The 21,768-nt window shown below is 39.4% G+C and overlaps 1 protein-coding gene across 8 annotated transcripts in view; it reads left to right on the top strand.

Annotated features, from left to right (window-relative positions):
* The window catches only part of RORA (RAR related orphan receptor A), a 432,323-nt gene that overhangs the window by 273,850 nt on the left and 136,705 nt on the right, over positions 1–21,768 (top strand). The window contains exon 1 of one of the 8 annotated variants that reach the window (XM_080608117.1): positions 18,888–19,089. The exons of the other annotated variants lie outside the window; for them this stretch is intronic. Coding sequence (XP_080464243.1) covers positions 19,029–19,089 — 61 coding nt within the window. The 5' untranslated portion in view covers positions 18,888–19,028. Of the gene's footprint in view, positions 1–18,887; positions 19,090–21,768 lie in introns of those variants that run through there. 8 annotated transcript variants of the gene reach the window in all.

Below are 21,768 nucleotides of genomic sequence, written 5' to 3'. Positions count from 1 at the left end.
ATTAGGCGAGATTTGAACCCATTATTTCAATCAATTTTTTCAGAAAGGTGCTGTGAAAGCGTTCAGCATGGTATAGGAGCTTGGAACAACTCTTGATTCCAAATGAAGCACAGTTAAGATTTTCAGTGGCTTTTCTCTTTGCACTTGCCTGCTCAGTATTCAGACATCTTGTGAACTGAAAGCACCAAACTTAGTACGGTAGATGAGCACATCTTTGGCTTTGTGGTACTTGTTGAAATGCCGTAACAAAGAATGAAGCTGAAAAAACTTAAGTGGAACAGAATGATGATAACTCCACTGCTTTGAAAAACTGTTACTGCAAGTCTGGGTTCTTATTGTCTTTCTTCACTATCATATCTGTGCTTTTCTAATACATATATTTCACTGAGACCAAAACAAGTACTTGAGCATCCTTCCTCTGTTAAGAGCAGTGTGGAGATGTGAATTTTTTAACAACAGATTATCTCTTATTAAGACAAAAGGAAGTTGAACCACATATTCAAGAAGCTTTAAAGATAAGGCACTTTATCCAAAGCCCTACCCTTTCTTCTTTCCATTATCCAGGTTTCCTGTCTGGGGAACATTTAGCACTTTAATTCTAGTCCTGCCAGTAGCGAAATAGGGAAGACAGCAAATTGAAAGAGAGGTGTAAATTCAACCTTCAAACAATGTAATCTCACAGCAACCATCATGTTAAGTTTAGAAAACCTAAAATCAGTGAGAAGCCTGGTGGGAGCACTGACATTTCTGAATAGGGTTCAGTCTGTGAGGAGCAGAGTCTTGCAATCTATTAAACAACATGTTACAATAGTCAAGTCTAGATATCACAAAGGAAGGGATTAATGTACACACATCCACACAGGAATCTTTGATGCTTTCAAATGCTCCTCATCATCTGAAAACCAGTCAGCAGGCATCGCCTACATATTTCACAGCAGTCCACCTATCTGGGCATTTCAGTATGACAGCAGGAAGCCTTTTGATATGATAGTGAGACATTTCAGTGTAGCTTGCATTCAAAGTGGTGCACTGCCTATCAGTGGTGGTGTGGGTTTTTTAATATATGTATATAGAGAAAATATATGTACATACAGACACTGAGCTGACCAAGCCAATGCTAGCTAATTTAGGATCAGATTTTGTACTTCGATGTCATGAGTAAATAATGTGGCTAAAACTTCTGTAGCTTCTTGTATAATAATACTCTTCCAGCAATAACTGTGTAATAGAGAGAGGAATTGATATGTTCACAGGTAGTAACAACTAAAAAACCTACAAAAACACTTAAGATACCCAAAAGTCTGATAGTGTAACTGCTCTCCAACTTATTTTATCATTTGGAGGGGTTTTTTGGTGGTATTTCAAAGGAAGATTGATTAATTTTCTAGATGCAATTTATTTTGGGGTAGAAAAAAATTTAAACTTGGATTGTCTACCCGGTGTCCATTACTAGTGTGAGGAATAGCAAGCTAAATTGCCCTTTTGTTTGATTTTCATGAGTACAAAGTAAGAAATAAAGAATGCTATCCCAGCTGCACGAGCTAAGATAAACAGTGTCCAAAATATCATTACAAAAATAGTTTGCCCTATAAAGTTGTTAATACAGTTTTTCAAATGCCGGGTAAAGTAGAAGGTAAAGTAGATTTAATTTCATCTTTGTTCTACTCTTGCCCATTAAGAAACTTTCACCCCTTTTGCAGCAGCAGTAGTGTAGAAAGTTGAATGCATGCCTGCCCAAATTCAGTGTGTTATTATTATTTGATTCTTTTATACTCTTTCCTGAGCATTAATTTTTTTCAAACATGAAAGAATAAGAAAATTCCAATGAGTAAGGTTTTTCTTTTATGTAATGCAAACACATGTTGGTCCTTAAATGTGAGATATGACATTGATCCAAATCCATCCAAGTAATGATTAACTGACAATTCTCCTACACTGTTTGATTGGCATATTGCTGGGAAATCTTTAAATACATGTGACAAGAGAAATCTTTCTTGATCCCCTTTCGTGATGACTTTGATCCTGTGATAGAGGAAACCCTGTTGGTTTCTATGCATGTAACCTACTGATACCATGAGTACAACAGTCTGTCATCATGTGGTTCTGTTAGTTCATGTAGTAATGCTACCTCATTAGTAAAATATAAAATACTAAATGTAAAATGGGAATTGTCAAAGTGTAAGAATGTGAAAAGTAAAATATCCTGTTTTAAAGATCATGAAATAGAAAAACAGGAGAGAGAAAAATTGAAGGTGGAAGTGTAGCAGAAAGTGATGCTGGCAAATACAATGTGAATGGAAGTAAAGAGGTTGTTTACTTCAGAGAATGAGCTACTGCAGGGCTGTGTTGACTGAATGACTGTCCCTGTATGCAGTATAAGTAAATGAATTAATAATCAAGGGAAAGTCTTTTAAAACTGTTTCAGATGATAGCGTTAAGTGGATTTGGTCTGTTCTAGCCAGTGCAGTCTGGTCTCTTAATTAGGTTTCTATTCTTACAGTGAGGGATATGACCTTCTCAGCCTGGGGAGCAAGATGATTTCCATACTCCTTAATTTCTTAGGAGTTATGCGTGTGTTGCCACAGATAACTCTCACAAACAGTGAAGAAAGTTTAAGTGGTTGAGAGACCTGCTTAACTCCGTGCAGGCTTTATTACCACTTGTTTGCCTGTGGAGTTCTTCTCCACCCTGTACATCTTTTTCAATGCATGTGTTATTTCTTTCAGTTGGGCTTGGTGGTAACTCACGAGGAGCCTCTGCACTTGCATCTATCTTCTGCATTTCTTAATTTCTTTTGGAAATACTCTATTCTCTCACCTTATTAATGTTAAAACAAATTTTTTTTATTTTTTTTTTTATTGCTAAAGGCAGCAGAATAGTGAACTTCTTGGTGGAGTACTATGTCTTCCCCAGCGAGTGAAAGCTAAATTAGTTCTGAGGTGCTTTCACTCAGTGGAAGCATAATGAGAGACACCAGCCACCTCTTCATTAATAACATGCAAGTCACATTGGGAGCAGCATACAAAGCCTGCTGCGAGAGCAGTACCACCAGCAGGAGCAGGTAGGAAGCAAAAACGAGGCTTAAGGAAAAGGATACACAGGTGGAGATCAGGACTATAATGTTATAGGGTGCGAAGTCATTTCTGCCTGATAAGAAAGAGTGACTCAGCCTGGCTGGAAGGGCAAAATTGGTGCTAGCTTTTAAATCACAATTACTGTGACATTACAACAGTACCGCTACAGCTCAAGAAGAATTGGCAACAATTTTGTGTACAGGCTTAACTTTTTCTAAATACCTGTTTATTTGTATTACCTATTCACATCTTAGCAAGTGTATTATTCCTTTAATAAAACTTGGATGGTTCTGAGTTCTGCAGTCTTGGTCCAGAGGTATGTGTGTGATACTGTTGTATGTGCCAAACATGAGGCGCTGGAAAAACCTGAGCATGATTACTGTGATGACGGGATTCCCATGGTATTTTTGCTTCCTCACTATCCTGAATTCTTCCTTAGATGGGGTTGAGTTCTTCCTATTAGGGGCTGAGTTCTGCTCAGCTGCCAGGTTAGAGCACAGGCAGTTGGTTCCTGCACTTCCTTCTTTCCACGTCTCCAAAACAGACAAGCAGCAGAGTAAAAATCTCTTTATAACCACAGCTGTAATATTAATATTCAGGCTTGCGTGTTAAACCTTAAGGAGCTGTGGACATGGCTAGGTTAATCTTGATTTCCTGCTAAACTACTAGAGGAAAAACAGAAGAGGACAAAGCGCTCCTGTTTGTGCAAGTGCAGGAATAAACCTTATATTCTACTGGTCCTCCTGAGACATCTGTTGGCATCAGCCAGCAGGAAGTCTCATGGCTACTTTTCCATGGAAAAATGACTGCATTAGATCTGTGAAGGAAAGAGTTAACTGGTTCAGTTTGCAGATGCAGACTGTGCTATAGGAGAGTACCTTTTACTTCTGTTTTTTCTTCTCTCCAAAGATATTTCTGAATGTCATCAATCTTCAAACTCTGCAAGTGGTCCCAAGATTTCTCTGACTTGTGTTAGCTTTGTTACGTAGGTTTGCAAAATTGGGTAAATTTGGGAGAGAGCTGTTCTTCAGATTCTGCAATCCAGAAACTCAGCTATTTTGCTCAAAGTCAGATGCATCAAAATGACAGCTATTGCCACAGTTGATGTGGGTTATTTGTTGCTGGGTATATTTTTCTGAACCATTCTTTGGTCTTTCTGAAGGTTAACATACTTAAAACATAAGCAGAGACCACAACTGAATAAAACTTCTGAGCATACAGTTAAGCATGGCTGTATCCTTCAAGAATCAGATAGTCACAATTCTAATCGGCAAAACAGCATCTTTGTATAATTATTTCAGAAAATGTTGTTCATGTCTAGCAGAGAAGAAATAGAAGTGGTTTATACTACTTTAATTATTGTCCTTCTGGAGACATAATCTTGGGTCACCTGTTAGAGAAGTTGCAGAGACTAAGGAATGAAGTTACCTTTATTATAAATTGCAAAAGCATCAGATGAAATGACATTCGATAGATTAATTTAGCTCCTACTGTCTGAGGAAAAAACTGCACGGTTCTTTGCTTTGGCTAGTACGTAGACACAGTAAGGGAGTGGCGTTGCCTATCTGCTCAGGCAAACCCCAGTCTAAGTCAACAGAGATTTGTCTTAGGTGTCATCGGCGTATAGGAGCAAATCCCATGAAAGGGCAAATTGCTGAGCAGCTGATTTATACTGTAATTCTGCTTTGTTTCTATTAAAAATACTCTTAAAATTGTAAGTCTACTAAAATAATGCTCTCTCTTTGGTATTACATGCCATCCTTAGCCCTCCTGTAGTTGAAAGAAGTTTGAGTTGTATATTTCAGGTATGTAAGTAATGGGTTTATAAAATCTCTGCTTCTTCCAGCCCCGTGTCCGAATTATGCCAGTCATACGCTACTTTTGGTGCTGTCTGTGGTATTTGATAAAAAGCTTTCAAATTATGGAAGTACTAGTATGTATTTTATGATTTCTGCATTTTCTAATGGCTTAAGAAGACATTAGAGACATATAGTGGGCATTACAGCACAGTGCCCTCAGCTGTCACTTTGAAGTACTGTCATCCTTCTTAAATACTTAGGAGTCTGAGGCTGAAGTTTCTCCTACACAGAAATGCAGAACAAGAGTAGAACTTGGCATTGCCTTCTGCTTATGAATCAGAGTTAATTTACAGTGTTGTAGCTGATTACTAAATGCAGGCTGAAGAGTTTGTAAAGCGTAAGTCTTGAATGCAAGCCTAATGAAAGTGCTGTGCAAGTTACGTTGTTGAAATATCTGGCATTTTAGTTAAGTTCATCCACCCATAGGACCCTACAGCCTTTTTTAATACAATCTGTTTTTCTCCTTTCCCCTGTCCCTGCCTTGTCAAAAAACAACCACCACCAAAAAAAGATGGAAGTATGATCTCTGCTTCACTTTGTAGTAGCAGTAGTGATGGTGCTTTGGGCTGGTAGATCTTTGTGTATTCCTCAAGTCGTTTTCACAACTGTTTACATTAACTCTTCGGTCCATAATAAAGGAATATAAGTAGCCATGCAAAAATGGCCTTTCTGCCTGATTTCTTGCTTTTTGTCTTCAGCAACTGTTTGTTGTGGATGTCATGACTATTGTCATAGTTTAGATTCTAGATCTGGGCTTTGCATATAAAGAAATGAGTCCTGAAAGCTTCTTAAGTCCTAACCATCAGTATCAGCCAGCTGTAGCCAGTACTGCAGAGGATTCTTCTGCCTGTCTAATAGCTTTTGGTATTGGTATCTTGACTATAAGGTGCACAGGCATAGGCAGAGAGTAGATTTCCAGAATTTTAGGTGTTTTTATTTCTGAACTATGAATTGCTTGGCACTGCTCAGCTATCCAGCAATACAGGCATGAAAAAATCATGTGTTTTGTTGTGGAAGCCTTGGTGACAGATCAGTCTATATAGCGTCTTGGCTGTGTTTCAGATGTGAATACTTCATTGACAGCAGACAGGACCAAGGACTTAAGAAACTTGTACCAGAATCCCTCCTCTGCTCTCCCCCATAAACGTCCATTTTGTTTTGTATGGGGGAAATTACGTAAGCGGAGTGTCTTCAGTGCAGTGTTAAAAATAGCAAGTAGTCAGAATGAAGGATACCTAAAGTATGTTTCCATGTTTGTTTTTTTTCACATTATGCTTTCTCGCCATCATTGTTTTGTTCATGTATCTTGCATATAGAGAGCAGTGTAAGAATAATACATGCACTGTTGAGGGAATCAGCATTAGGATACACAAAGTTTCTAATGTTTCATGTTTTATCCTGAACATACGCAATATAAATATTTGTAAGCAAGCTGAATGTTTAATAAAGGTGACCGCAGATTAGACATCTGTAATCCAGTAACATGATGGGCAAGTTCCATGATTATATGGTTACAAGAACAAAGTAATGTGTTTCTTATTATGTGTAAATCAGATTAATACCAACAAGTTGTCTTAGTTATGCAGAAATTACAGACATGGGGGAAGAAAAAGCACAGCAAATTACAGTATGTCTATGCATACTTGCATTTCATCAAAGCATTATAATGTTGATAGGGGAGAAAATCAAACAGGAAGGAGCAGGAGAGGTAGGTTTGTAGATGATGCTTCCAGCATGTCTACCTTATGTTGTGCTTATAACACTTCAGGAAGCAATTGTGAAGTACTTGCCTTTGTATGGTCTTCATTGTTTATCACCGTGATCACTGCTAACATTTTTAAATGGAGGGCTTCTGTCATTTCATGTGATCCAGAAATGGGAAAAGGCCTTTCTTTTTACCTTGGTGAAGAACAAGACTAGGGACATCAACATAATGTGCCACTGCAAACAAGATAAAATGTAGTAAGTAGGTACAATGCAATTAAACTTCCAGCCATGCAGAATGACCGTGAGAGCTGAATGTTTGTATGATTATACCTATATTGGAGGAGGTTGAATTTAGTGACTACATAGTAAATCTACCTATTTAACATCATATATTTAAGATAAAGCATAAATATACAATGGAGTTCTTAATAGAGTACTGGGAAGGAATTAAATAACTAATGGAGTTAGGCCTAGATTTACTTCTCATGATAAAATTTGAATGTTTGTGAGTTCAGATACCTTTTTAAAATTCTGCCTTTTTCAAAGCGCAGAAAATGTCACTGGCTCAGTACAGTTTGCAACAGTGGCATGCAAATTCACACCACTCCTAGTTATTGTGCTTACCTCAGCTTATGAAGCTGGCAAGGCACAAAGGATGCTGCTATGGCATGTCAAGGTGTAAAACTGAAGCTGGTGTTAAACCAGAAGAAGCTATGTTAATTTACCTCCATTAAAATATTTAGGATGGAAAGTAGGTGTCTGCATTGGAAGGAAGAAAAGACAAACAGGAGTCATTTACGTATTTCTGAGAAGTTGGACCCAGGCCCAAATTGTTTTTATCCAGTGAGCTTGAAGGAGTAGTTGTTTAAGAAGCATCTGCTTTTCCAAGGGAAAGGTAGATAATTTGTGGGTATTTTGCAGGGTTAGCAGTGATCACAAACCATCCATGCTAGCTGAACAATGTGATGAACCTGGTTAATGGTTGCTGTCTTGCATCTAGCCAGCTATCACAACAATCAGTATAAATCTGCTAGTTACAGAAAAGGTCTTTGTACACCTATCAGAAGGCTGTCTTGTCCTATGTAGATAGGTTAGCACCTACGTAGTTATAACCCTATAACGCGATGCTCATCTCAGCATTCCAGCAGTAGAAAATTGTACAGTATGTGAGAGAGGGACCATCCAGAGACACAGAATGCCAGAGAACTGAGATGGATCATGTCACGTCTCTTGGACCATGCATTAGGTGGTATTTGTTCAATTCCCCTGCCTTTGTTTAAAGCAGTGAGAACATATTAATTATATGACTTACTGTTGGCAGGAAGGCATCCTCCAGCAGAAAGTAAAACTCCAGATAAGTCTGTGCTCCAGTACTTCTGCAAAGGTATTTCCAAAATGTTTCACCCTACTGAAAGGACGTATAAAGTCTGTCAACTTTCGGATAGCAATAGGTGTTTAGGAAGGTGCTTCACCCTGGTGGCTCTTGTTACAGAACACGTTATAAACTGCTGTCTTTATTTGCGATCTCTCACTCGCGTTTACAAGGTCAGGCCTGATGTTTTGGTTGTTTTCCCAGCAGTGTTCTACTGACCCACTTTGCCATAATCCCCTGGTGTCACTTAAATAAACTGGGGAGGGGGAGATTTCAGAACTCGAGCGTTTTCCTCTGCTGTTGTGCTCTGCTGCAAATTAATTTGATACTATTATGTAAGCATAATCATCTACTCTAATCACATCACAAGATTGGGAACAGACAGAAATAACAGAAAGGAACATTCTGGTTAGTGAAAAGGAGTCAGTGGAGTAGATCGTTGGTCAGGACCTGAGTGGGAAAATTTCTGAGGTTAAGTTACCAGTATTCCCTTGGGCCAGTAGTCTTTCCTCACACCACTGGAGATGTAGCTGTTTAGGAGCTGAGGGCTTTTGTTCATTGCAGTCTACCAATGCTATTGATGTGTCTCATGTTTCTGTTTTGGATGGAAAGCTGTGAGGTGCTGGATTTTCTAATGGAAGCTAGTAGTATTGTTTGATCTTGTTCTTCCTATGTTTGTCTGCATTTGTAAGAGTTAAATATGAAATCTCACACTAGCATTTCATATCCTGGTGGTCGTCTTTCTCAGGGAGTAAACAAATGTTTAAATGTTGAATAAATAAGCATGGGCCTGTGCTCCGCTCTCTAAAATTTGTCTTTGAATGTCATTATCATGAGCTTACAGGCAGATGTTTCATTAGATCTTTTGAGTGCAGTTAGCTCCATCACCTAAAGCGTAACCTCCCCATCCTTCATCCCAGTGGAGATTTTTCCTTGTAGTTGAGTTAGACATTCATAGGTTTTTCTTTTACCAGTGATTCTCAGCTGTGTGTGATGTTTCCCTTTGCAGCCTATAGCAGAGCCATGCAGTGCGAATTGCTCAGGCAGCATTTAGAGGAACTCGTATGGGGAGCTTTGTTTATATAAAGTGCACAGAACTTTTTGAGAAGCCCACTTTGGTTTTTGTTTTCATTTTTGATGTAACAGTAGTTCGTGCTGTGTAGATGCAGTGCAATCTGCATTCCAGCTTGCCTTCAAAATGAGTGAACACAGCTGTTCTGTGTAGCATGCTTTGACCTCTTTAGCATGATTTCCATTGTAGAAGTAAATGGAAGAGGAGGAATTACAAAGCACAACAATATATTTGAAGGCCTGATGGAAACTAGTCTGAGCTGTGAGACCTTGGCTTTTATTCTTGATACTAATTAGTACTGTAGCATCACAAATTATCCCTCCCACTTGTGTTTTTTTTGTTGTTTTTTTTTTTTTGTTGTTGTTGTTTGGTTGGTTGGTTGGTTGTTTTTTTTTTGATCCTCGTATTCAGTCATTCTCCTTGTCCTTTCCACACTGAAAATGATCATAGTAATCTGACTGAGCCATCACCTTTACACAGATAGGAAAGCAAAACCTTGAGAACTTCCTTGAAAAGTGATGTAGTGTGGTGAACTTTTGCAGTGTTTTCCTATTCTCCTCAGTCATATCCCCATGAGATTCCATTGAGCATCTCAATGAATCCCCAACTTGTTAAACTAAAAAGGGACTTGATTCCTGCAAGCAGAGGGAGACTTTTTTTCTGGAGAAGATAGGAGATCAAAAGAATTTGTTGATATCCAGTCAAACATCCATAAGAATTTTCCAGGAAGGAACCAGTAAGATGCTGCAGATAAGCAAAAAGTCCAGAGTTGTGAAATGAAACATTCAGCAAAAGGCGTCACAGGCTCAGAAAAGCATTCACAAAACACTAAAAATGTCATATGCCTTCGGGGTTGTGAAAGCATGTCATAGTGATCTGAGGTGCGAAGGGGATGCACCTGCAGCAGTGTTACTTAATTTCTTCTGGCCTCTCTGTGCAGAGCTAATTTGCAAGATTCCAATGTGGAAAAGGAGATGGATAAGCCCACAGGAATCTTAAGGGAAAGTAAAAGAGGAGAAGGAGATTAGGGGAGAGTGAAGACATGAAACTGGGACTCCTTGGCAGCCCGCAGCTAGAAGTATGTAGATGAGCTGTTACTGTTCCCAGGACCTGCTTAGTCAATGTCTTAAGTGTACCTATACCTTACTGTGTAGAGTGCAGATCGGTACAGTTGAGCCCACAAAGTGAATATGTGTGCAGCACAGCAGAGCCTTTGTTGTGGGCTGACTAGACTAGCCTACAGGATGCTTCCTCAGTTGGTGGTGTTTTGTATCTTCAAATAAGTCAGCAGTCCAAACTCTGTGTAACAGATGTAAAATGTGGAAGAAAAAGTAAAAGCAGCTGTCCTTGCATTTGTAGTGGAACTGGAATTGCATCAAGGGTTGCTTCAAAAAATAGCCAAAAAATCCCACTGGATTGGAAATGATGTGGTTGGTTTCTCAAGGAGTGCAGAGAAAGATGGTGTTGAGCTGTAGACCAAAGAGGGGGCCAGATGTTGTCTCTTCTGTGCTGTGCTGGACAGGTGACTGAGCTAACAGTGGGTAATTTTTGCTGCGTTCTTAAACATGAAGTGGAAGTAGTGCCCTAATAAGTGGTATTTATAAATAACCATAGTCAAGATACTTCTATGAGGTCTTGCTGCAGCAGGAGGGAGAGAAGGTGCCTCCCAAACATTTCTGCCATTGAAACAGGGCAGTTTTCCACTAGGTGCCTGTCCTTTAAGATCCCTGTAATAGCTCATTACTATAGCTTTCTGTCTCTCTGTTACAAACATTGTTAGGGATTAACATACTCATCTGTGGGTTACGTTTTGCTAAGGGACATTGTGGGCCAAATTACCTGTGAAAAACGGCATCAGCAGAAAATTACAAGCAGTGATAATAAATGGGTCTTGGCGCGCCTGATCCTTCACAAGCATATCTGCCTCTTACTCACTGCAATTACTGTGTTCATACCATGCATCGCATTAGCTAACTGAAGTCTGCACATCACCCACAGAATCAAATCAGCCACTGTCACAATAACCCAGAATAGGTGGCCTGTCTGCTGGTAGGCTTTGAACTGAAGACATAGTATTACAAAAGTCCAAGATAAGACCCATGCTGTTGCCAGGAGGGAGGCAAAATACACGATTTAAGATACCTATTTGTATGTAGTAACTTGGGCGATTCTGACTAAAAGGGCATTCACTGAAAGTATTGATAAGAAATATTAAAAACCTCTCTATCACTTACCACTGTTTTCTGTCAGCCTACAATTTTAGCAGCTGTGCTTTCGTGATTGAATTTGATTTTAAATAGTGGCCATTATTCAAAGGTGTTTTACTGTTTATATGACAAAGCACCAGCCCAGACTTACCGAATCATGTTTTGGTAAGTTATGTTGTAATGACCTTCTATCACATATGCTGCTATTCTCCATTTGAAGTTTGATTTTTAGGAGAGGTTTTGAAATGAGGATAGACATTTTTCTCATACTACACATTCTTCTTGACTGAGCACCACTGGTACGCAGGAAGTCAGTGTCTGTCTTCAAACTGCTATGAAGAGAGAGTAACAATATATTGTTCAAATAAAGCAGAATTTTTTCGAGTCAACAGAAGGCTAGTTTTACAAGAAGAAAATGCATCAGGTTATCCACAACTGAAGAAACATGATTTTTTTTTTTTTTGTGGTAAGCAGACACTGCTGCTGTAACAACAGGAATAATCTAGGACTTGTGATGTTTCAGCAGTTAATACTTGCATAGCTGTGAGCAGAAGGGTAGTTACACAACTTCTAGGAACAGTTGTTAACAAGATGACTAAAAGAAAACTTCTTCCACTAATGTCTGTGTCTATGTTCTAGTTTGGAACAGGATTGTGCTTTTGATATAAATTTCTCAGTCATCTCCACTATGAAGCATTCTTGGAGTGCATGAGTGGGATTCTTCTCAGATGAAACTAAATTGCCAGGTGTGTTGTAGTAGTGCACCCAGTACGCATCCAGACACCAGTGAACATCCAGCCCATGGGACTGGCCTAGAGCTGGTCTGAAATAACCCCCACTGGCATAGATGTGTACATTGTGGGTGTTGGAGTTGTCAGTGGAAACTTTTTTTTACTCTACAGACATGTTCCCATTGCACCACACATTTTTTTTATGTAAACATCATCTCAGGCATGATAAAAGGGAAGTATGTTAGGGTTTTTTTTTGTTACAGAGCCAGGTTCTGTCACGAAAAAGAGTACCTGAAGCCCCTGAAAACCCACGGAGCTTCTCAGATGCTTGAATGGGACCTGGCTCTGGGAGTAGATTCCAAACCCTTTCCATTTCTGACCTCTTTGTTGGAGCTGACTGCACATCATTTATCTTGCCAAGTCATCATGGCTGGATCTAAACAACATTTTGAATTCACTTGACTTTATGTTCTTCTTTTAGCCTAAGGTGGTTTTTAATTAGGATTGGGACTGTGGCAGATAGTGTACAGAAAAGCGAAAGCACATGTTCTAGGAGTAACATGTTCTTTTGTTGATATTTGAAGAGCCAAGCTGCTTATTCGAGTAGATAGATTGTCTGTCGCATAAAGCAGTATAATGTGGGGCACATAGGTAAAGAGTTATAAATGTAAACGGCTAGGATGCCGCCCAATTTAATGCCCAAAAAATTGTTACAGCCTAATGGTGGCCTAGTTTCTTTCAGAAATTAATTGGTGATGGAAAAACAATACCTTTTAGAAGATTTCACAATGAACTGACCTTGCAAACGCTTGCTATTAAAATTGAAACTAAAGAACTCCTTGGAAGAAGCAGAGCATGGCAAGGAGAAGATAAGGGGTTATTACCACAGGTACGTGAGTGATGAAGACTTCCCTTGCGTGTGCAAGATCATGACATTTGAGTGAGATGTTGAGAAGCGATGCAGGTGATGGAGAAAAAGCAGCTTCCTTGCAAGTTGGGGTCTTGTAAAGTCCAATAGGATTAGCAAATGTTGGTTACCTTGTGGGTAGTCTTCAAATTAGGAGCAGAAGAGGCTGAAGGGAATCTAACTTGAAACTAGAGCTGTCAGGGAAAATAGATGTATCTGTTAAAGAATATATGTTTTTGTGTAACAAGATTCTTCTTTTACTAGATTTCCATTATACAGTGAAGGACATTACCATTTCAAAGGGCCGAGTAAGCTTCTGGCTAGCAGAACCACCAGCATTATTTCATTACAGTCTGTTTGCTGAAATTGAGTCTTCCTGTTGTGGTTTTGACTTTTACTCTGCATAAGTATAAAAGGCTTTATTTCTGGCATGCAGTCTAACAAAGCAATTATTATTATTTACCTCTGTTCACTCAAAGAAGAGCACTTCACATAGGCTGTGCTGAATTTGACAAAGCCTAACGGTATTGTTGCTGCTGCCTTTAATGATTTCTCAGGCTCCAGTTCACATCAAGGAATATTAATCTCTTTTCCTGACAAAACTCTAAGCCTTGACTGAGTGAGAGTTTTGCATTTTAAATGGACAAAGTTCATGCACGATATCAGTTTTTACTTTACATGCCCCTGAAGTTATTTATTAGTCTACTTTTGTGTAAGATAATTTTACTTTTAAATTTATAGCTTGTGTTGTGGTTTCCACCTTCACTGGGAGGTTTAACATTTAGCATTATTGAGAGAGTTCTGTGACCTTTGTTTGAAAGTCTGATGGTAATTTATAAAATAGACCCTACCAAATGGAGTACTTACATGATCTGAGGTGTTCCCCTGTCCAAAAAAAAAAAAGCCTCGGGGTAAAATAATTGATTTTTTTTTCCATCTTAACCTTTCTTGTCAGACCGAGTTTCACTTTCAGATGTATGTTTTGACTGGTTCATCAATGTATATTCAGGAATGAATTACAGTTTCCTGCAGAAAAACATACCCAAAGTCAGTGCAGTGTAACTGAAGGAAAAAAAGACTCAAAGAAAGCAGTCACACAGAGATCATGGGCTGAAAATAAGACAGCTGGTTTCTCTGCACCCAAATATGTGAACATCTCATAAAATGATCAGTGGAACATGCCATAAAGCCTGTAAGTATAACCATTTGTGGAAATCATTTTGAAATGAGTGCTTTAAAGCTATAAAAAGTGTGGGAAAATACTCTTGCAGATTATAGTCTTTGCAGATATGGTCTTATGGCTACTTCTAACAGGACAGATGATGAGCAGAGGATGATTTGAGGTTAGGCAGCCAAAGAGACAGTTTGGACTATGTAGGTGAAGTAGTATGTCCCATTGGAATTTCTCTTGATATCTAACCACATACAACAACATGAAGTAGATGAGTACAAGTCGTGCAGGATGATTTGCTATGCAGTGTGTCTGTCTGATGAAGCCCGTGTGAGAGAAGTAGGCCCAACCTGACCTGCGTTTGTTGTGAAGCTGAAGGGGCAGGGATGTTTAACTTTGCTCATTCTGCCTCTTGGGGGGGCTGTGTTCCTGATAGCTTGTGTTAATCTTTCATTCACTGGAAGAGATTTGGTAAACTGGGAATAACTGGGTTTATCTCAGAACCATTGGGCGGTGCAAGAGAGGAACAATGAAGTTGACTTTTCATGTGAAATGATTTTTTATATTATTTTTAAAAGCACTGAGCATTTGAAATGTTCTTGGGCAGAACATTTATTTTTTGTTGTCAGTTCTTTTTCCAACAAATCCCTGAAATGCTCATACTGTTTTTATATTCTCAGCCATATTAGATAAGTGAAGTTGGTGAAGAGGAAGTTGCAAGACACAATTAGCTGTCTTTTGTTCCAGATCTAGTTCGAGTGGGTTTTATATCTGGTTATGCACATTGAGGGTATCTATAACTACACGCTTGCCTCTTATCTTACAGAAATCTAAGCACTTCCAGTGTTAAGTCCTTCAGGGGAAAGATCTTTCTGGTTTTAACAGTACTTGATGCAAATCCTGGAATGCATTTTTCATTTTTTTTTTATTACTAATGGCAATAGTGTAAAAGATTCAGATGATTTTTTTTTTCAGTGTCCATACCTTGCTAAATGCAGTAAGATGCTGTGAACTGTGATGACTGTCTGAGTGAAAAGAGCATAATTTCCTGTTTAACAGCTTCTGTTTGAAACTTCCTTAATGCCTGGCCCCATGCATTGGTTTCAAGGCATTTGCACAGCCTGTGTTTCACCTTCCTTCTCACTGCACTGGTGATTGTAGAAGCTGCTCCCATTTGACAAGTAGAGTTGATTGAGTGGGAATGAAATGTAGAGAATGTGGAATGTGTTTTATAAGCAGCCTAAGTGGGCTTGAGTCTCACTCCCAAACTGTAAAATAATCTCCAGGTGAAATGAGTAACACACCACTCAAAACCAGAATTTGGCTAGGTAAGTGGTTCCACTTGAGGGGGTTAGCTGTCCTCTGAATATCTGAGATCATGTCTCTCTCTACGTGCCCTTTAAAACTGGCTTGAGTCTGTATTAAAATGGCCTCAGTCTTTTCCAGTAATTAAATTCCAGCAATTTTGTAGAAGTCATTCATCTAGCTGGTGAGTATCATTGTAACTCAATACTGTATTTGCTCCTGAAGGAACCAAGGATGGTCAGCCATCAGCTCTTGTCCTTCAGTGGTCTGCTTCAGTTACAAACATATATGTTAGTCAGGGAATAGGAACAGTCCCTCATGATTAAATGAGAAAGCAGGTGGCTTTCTTCAGTATCTGTGATACTGGTGATACTGAATCCTGCCTGTGCAATGGCAATAGTTTGCTAGTTTACTTTTTCTTTTAAAAGGTCAAATTCTTTTAAATCACAAGCAAATTCATCAAAGTGTATTCATAACTAGGAAAAAGGGAGAATTTGTTGTGAAGATTATTCTCTGTGAATAGTTCACTCAGGTGTAATCTGCATATTATGGAGTGAGAGGCTGAAATTCTTCTCCTACGCAGAGAGATCGAGGTGTATCTCAGTTGTTTATAGGTCACGCTGATTTGCTTCTGTAAACAGAGTGGCTGAAGAGTACATTTCATGACATGATGTAGCTGTCTTCAAATCTAGCAATGCTAGAGAAACAGAAGGTTAACATATCTACAAATCTCCCACCTTTGATTAATAGGCTGGCGTTTTTGATTCTTGAGGTTCCTTCGCTCCCTGAGCATATCTCTGGTCTATGCTTAGCTGACTAGTATTCCAGGCTTGTATTCCAGACAGTTCCTCATTCCATAAACCACATAGTAATGACCTTCTTTTCCTGTGAACCTGAAGACATACCTTTGGAATCTGAGGAAGGACGAAATCTGGAAATGGTCCCTGAGCAGGAGACAACATCCTCCTCCGAGAGCCCTGTTTCTGGGCTCTTATAGCATCACAGGACAGTGCAGCAGCAGCAGCTTGAGGAGAACTGTGCTGTGGTTGGGGTGCTTGTGGCAGCTGGTGCTCAGCAGCATACTTGCACTGCATCCAGGGAATGGCACTGGATTGGGCCCCACCCAGGATGCCACTGAAGAGCTGTGTTTTAATCGTCCCTGTTCTAAAACAAAGATTTTTTTTCTACTTCAGCTAGCTTTAAAACATTGAAGAACATTTCCAACGTGGAGTTGCAAATTTTTCTCCCTGTTAGCCTGCATATCTCTGTATAGTGGCCTTTATTTGTCCAGGGAAGTCAACATAATCCTTTTCTTAAAGAGTAGCCGTTTAATTGATCTGGCCACTATTTATATATATACACCAAAAAATACTGGGTAACTTTTTTCACTTTTGTTTCCTGACACATGCGAGTTGGTGTTCTAACATTGTTATTTTCTAGTTTTTACCAAATGTGATGTGATTTCTCAAATTCTTTAACTGAAATTAATAATTGTTCATTTTGATGAAGCTGCTATTTTAGTAGCTGTGACTTAAAATCAATAGCTGTTAGTCTCTTGGTGGCCATTGCCCTATCTAGGTATTCTTGCTACGTTTATAAATACAGTGGTTCAAGCAGGTGAACTCATCTTTATTTGGTGTCGGTATGTTAGTGTTATATCAATCACAGCAAAATATTTCAGTGTCAGGCTCCTGGCAATGTAATAAGAGGACTCTGTTTAGCAGAAAAGAGGCAGAAAAAAGGCAGAAAATTCCTTGATAATCTGTTAATCTACTCTGCTCATCTACTCAGTCTGACTGTGGAGTGTGCAGCTGCTTAAGCAGGCACCACGTTGAGTTATCCAGGGCAAAAGTCTAATGCGAAGTGGTAATGCAACTGCTAAACTTTTAGTAACGAAAACTTTCCATCATTAGTTGCGTGTTGTGAGTGCACAGCTTGGGTGGGCATAATGGGGTGTGCTTGCTTAACATTCAAAGCTGACCTCGAGTTCATTTACAAGATGACCATTTTTGCTCTTTTCTGATGTTTCAGTGTTAGTTGTTTACTATATTTGCTCTTAATTATTTGTTGTATTATGACAAGATGAAGGCATTATAAATGACAGATCATTAATAAGATGATTCTGTGCTTTATTTCACTGCTGTGGGCATTACTACCTTGTAAGATAACTGGCAAAAAGAAAAAGCACAGACAAGTGTGGCAATTTCATATGAAAAAAAATCACTACAGCTGCAGTCAGTGTTTCTGAATAACACAGAGAAATTGATGCCTTAAATAATAATTACTCTCACATTTTATACCTCCCAGTTTCAGCTGCCTGCTGCTGTAGACTGTATTAGAAGCGTAAGCTGCCTTCAAATTTAACTAGTATTATCTGAGGAATGCAACTATCAATTCAAATGATTCAGTGGCTATGTTAAATATTATCACATTGAAAATAGAGGAGAATATTGAATGCCTCAGGGTGATACTGCTTTTGTATTATTAAATATTGATTGAGAATGTGCAGTTAGGTTAAGACAGGGCTTCAAAAGGAATCAAAAAGGACTGAGATTTTCAGAGCCTACTCACATTTTGAGATGCTCAGTTCTTGCCCAATTTCTTTGAAGATAGAATAGCTCTTAGTCAAACGTCATAACTGATAAAAGAAATTTTGCTACTAGTGGCTCCCTACGAAATGTTACCACACCTAGACAAAGTTTCTTGATGTGGGACTTAAGTCTGTTCTTTAAAAAGTAAAGTTTGGCCTTTTAACCAGGGTTAAATTCTTGCTTTGAAAATAATACTTTTTTTTGGTTAGCCAGAAGGAAATTAGTGTCAATCACATAGATTGCCTTTTGTGTTTTCTGTTTTCTCCAGAGGAGAAATGTGTTTGTCCAGAGAGTACATGCTGATCACAGAATAGTCTCCAGATCTCTGTGCAGCCAATATTTTCCCACAATAGAAGTCAAAACCCTCGGTCACTATCTTTCTGAGTTCAAGTGATTGTTAAAATATTTTAAAAACATGCTTCTTTCAGTTGCAGTATCGGCAAAGCCTTACAGACTACCGTCCTTTGATTGGGCCTGATTTTGGGAATGATGCTCTCCAGATGTTAATTATGTGAGAATCTATTGACCATTAAGAACTAATTAGCAAGATTTTACTGATAATGAAGGAATTTAAGAAAACGAGGAAAACTTCATATGCACTATGAAAATTTGTTCAGCAGTGATTTCTGATGATACATGTTCTTATTTATACATCTGAATCTAAGAGGGGAGCAGGTCTGCTTTTATATCTGTATAGTGTGTGTAATGACTAGAATGAATCCAAAAGATGGGAGGAAAAAAAAAGTGACATCTGTAGATGCCTTCTTTTGAGGGCAGACTTCAGACAGGCTTATTGCTGGATCTTTTTGTTCCTCCAGACCAGTTGTAGAGTCATCTACTACTTAGATCTTCTTGCTCCAGATTTTCTTGTGAAACCTTTGCACATATCAAAATCTCAAGCCAGTTTGGGAATTTTAGCTTTGTACATAAATGACTAGCCGTCATCCAAGGGAAAGCACCTTTTGAGGCTTGCTTATTTTCTGCAGCTCGGTAAAACCTCAGGCTTGTTTGTAAGTCATCAGAAATGTCGTAATGATGTGTGCCCAGTTGCCCAAGAATGGTCGTGAGCACAAGGAGGGGTCTGCCATGGAAGGTAAGTATGTTGAGAATTTAGTTTGCTACCTATGACAATATCCCATGTTTAGTAAATGAAATATGGATGGAAGACATTGTAAAGACCTATAGCCAAGTTTGCTGAAATGGGTACAACACACCAATTTGTACCAGAGATTAATTTCACACCTAAATAGAAGAGACTCTGTGGGGAAAAAATTGAGTGGGTGTACCACCACCATTGTCAGAATAAAAGGAAGCCAAGACGATAATCGGAATGGCTGATGACAAAATAGTTCAAATAACTGAATATTTTATCTTACTTCTTTATAAATGAGAGCTAAACTACTACATAAAAGGTAGCTACCAAAACTAAAATAGCTGTTCAGAAAAGAGTGGCAAGAATTAGCAATCAAATCATTGTACATGTGAAAGTTATTACAACTTAAAAAAAAATTTAGATCAGGGTTAATTATAAGATGATGCAGTAGTATAATTAGTATTCTTCCTATGGAGGATTATGGGTCCTTCTAAATGCCCTTTTTGATTGCCTTCTTCCCTTTTTTAATTTCCTCCTTGTCCTTTTTGATTATCTACCCCGTGACCCTCAGGGCTCCTAAATGTAATACAATTGAAATAACATTTTTGTTAGAGGTGTTTTTTTATAGGCTATTAACCTCTTGCTTACCAAGCACTAAGAAATTGTTTTCTGAGAGAGCTCCTGTAACCACAGAGGGACACTCTAGTATCCCTGGAGTTTTTATGTATTGTGTCTTTTTGCATGTCCTCAAGCAACCTCTGAGGATCTGTCAGGAACTGATCTGCATGAGAAGGAGCAGAGTAAGAAAAAAGAACTTATTTGGAGTATATTTTGCAGCTTGGCAACATGAGATCTATTTGATTTTTTTTATTTCCAAGGCTGCTTCAATGGTCTAACTATGAACATTAAGGTTTAACGTAGAAGACCATTGCTAACTGTCCCGTAATATGATTCTGAGACTATTCCCTTTTTTGATTGTAAGAGCTATAGGCTGAGATTTTTTTTTTCTATATTGTTCAGTTAGTTATTTCCATGGAATCCTTAGTAGGATGGCAGGACCTAGCACTTCGGTCCATTTTGGATCCCATAAGAAAAAAGGATTATTTCTTGCTACTTTTGCTCCAAATGAACCAATAATTTGTACATTCTTGCTCAACAAACATGCCTGTTTTGTATATTTCTCTTAGTGCTAATCTTTTTTTTTTTTAAGTTAATTGTTTAGAAGGAACATTGTTTGCACCTGAATAACACGATACCGTTGACTTCTTGAGGTGCCTTTCATCTAGAATAGGATAGTTCAGTTGGAAGGGAATTTCAAAGATCAAGTTCAACTGCCTGAGCACCTCTGGGCTAACCAAAAGTTAAAGCATATTCATGGGGACACTGTCTAAACATCCCTTGAGTGCTGACAGGCACGGGGCACCAGCTGCTTCTAGGAAGCCTGTTCAGTGTCTGACCACCTCACGGCACAGAAACACGTCCTCGTGCCCAAGCTGAGCCTTCCCTGGTGCAGCTCTGTGCTGTCCCCAGTTCCAGGGAGTAGAGCCCGGTGCCTGCCTCTGCAGTTCGCCTGCTCAGGGCGCTGCAGAGAGCAACCAGGTCGCCCTGAGACTCCTCTTCTGCAGGCTGGACAGCCCAGGGGTCCTCAGCCTCTCCTCACACATCATGCCTTCCAGCCCTTCTGCCAGCTTTGTTGCTCTCCTCTGGACGCTTTCAAGGATCTTAGCATCCTTTTTATACTTTGGAGCCCAGAACTGCATGCAGTATTCCAGGTGAGGCCGCACCAGTGCTAAATATAGCAGGTGAGTCCCCTCTTTTAACCAGCTGGCTGTGCTGTATTTAATGCACCCTAAAATGTGGTTTGCCCTCTTGGCTGCCAGGGTCCACAGCTGGCTCATGTTGAGCCTGCTGTCAGCAGCACCCCCAGCTCCATTTGTGTTGAGCTGCTCTCCAGCCTCTCATCTCCCATTCTGCACCAGGGTCCATCATTGCTCCGTCCCAGGGGCAGAACCCATCATTTTCCTTCGCTGAACTTCATGCTGTTGCTAATTGCCCAGTGCTCCAGTCTGTCTAGATCCCTTGCAATGCCTCGGTTCCCTCTGGGAAGTCCATAGTACCTTGCAGTTTAGTATTGGCAGAAGACTTGCTGAGGATGCTTTCCACTCCTGCATCCAGATCATTGATAAAATGTTGTTTTAGAAAACAGGCTTTTTGATAAAAGCTTTGTTCTTTAAACACCTTTCAGTATTCCCCCAGGATGATCTCCGTAACTGTTCCAGGGACTGAGGTTAGACTAATGGCTCTGTAGTTTCTTGGGTCTTCTCTCATGCCCTTTTTGTAGATGGGCACAATGTTGGCCAGCTTCCAACAGGAGCGTCCCCAGACTCCCATGACCTTTGGTAAATTGTTTAGGGGTCCAGCTATAGCGACTGCTAACCCCCTCAGTGTTCTGGGGTGAAGCCCGTCAGGCCCCAGCAGCTTGTGAACACTGAGCTGATGCAGCTCTTCCCTTATGATTTCAGTGACCACAGTCACTGCTTTCGGTGACATCAGTATTATTCAGTGTACTATATAAAACTAATGTGTGGTGGCACCTCAATACATAGAGGCTGGTTGTTAATTAAATTAAGTACATCTTTTTGTTTGTTTTCATTTTGCTGCTCCTGATGATTTTCTTGT

Source organism: Anser brachyrhynchus, assembly GCF_964034855.1.
Source record: "Anser brachyrhynchus genome assembly, chromosome: 11".
NCBI lineage: Eukaryota > Metazoa > Chordata > Aves > Anseriformes > Anatidae > Anser > Anser brachyrhynchus.
This window is presented reverse-complemented; position numbering and strand designations above follow the sequence as displayed.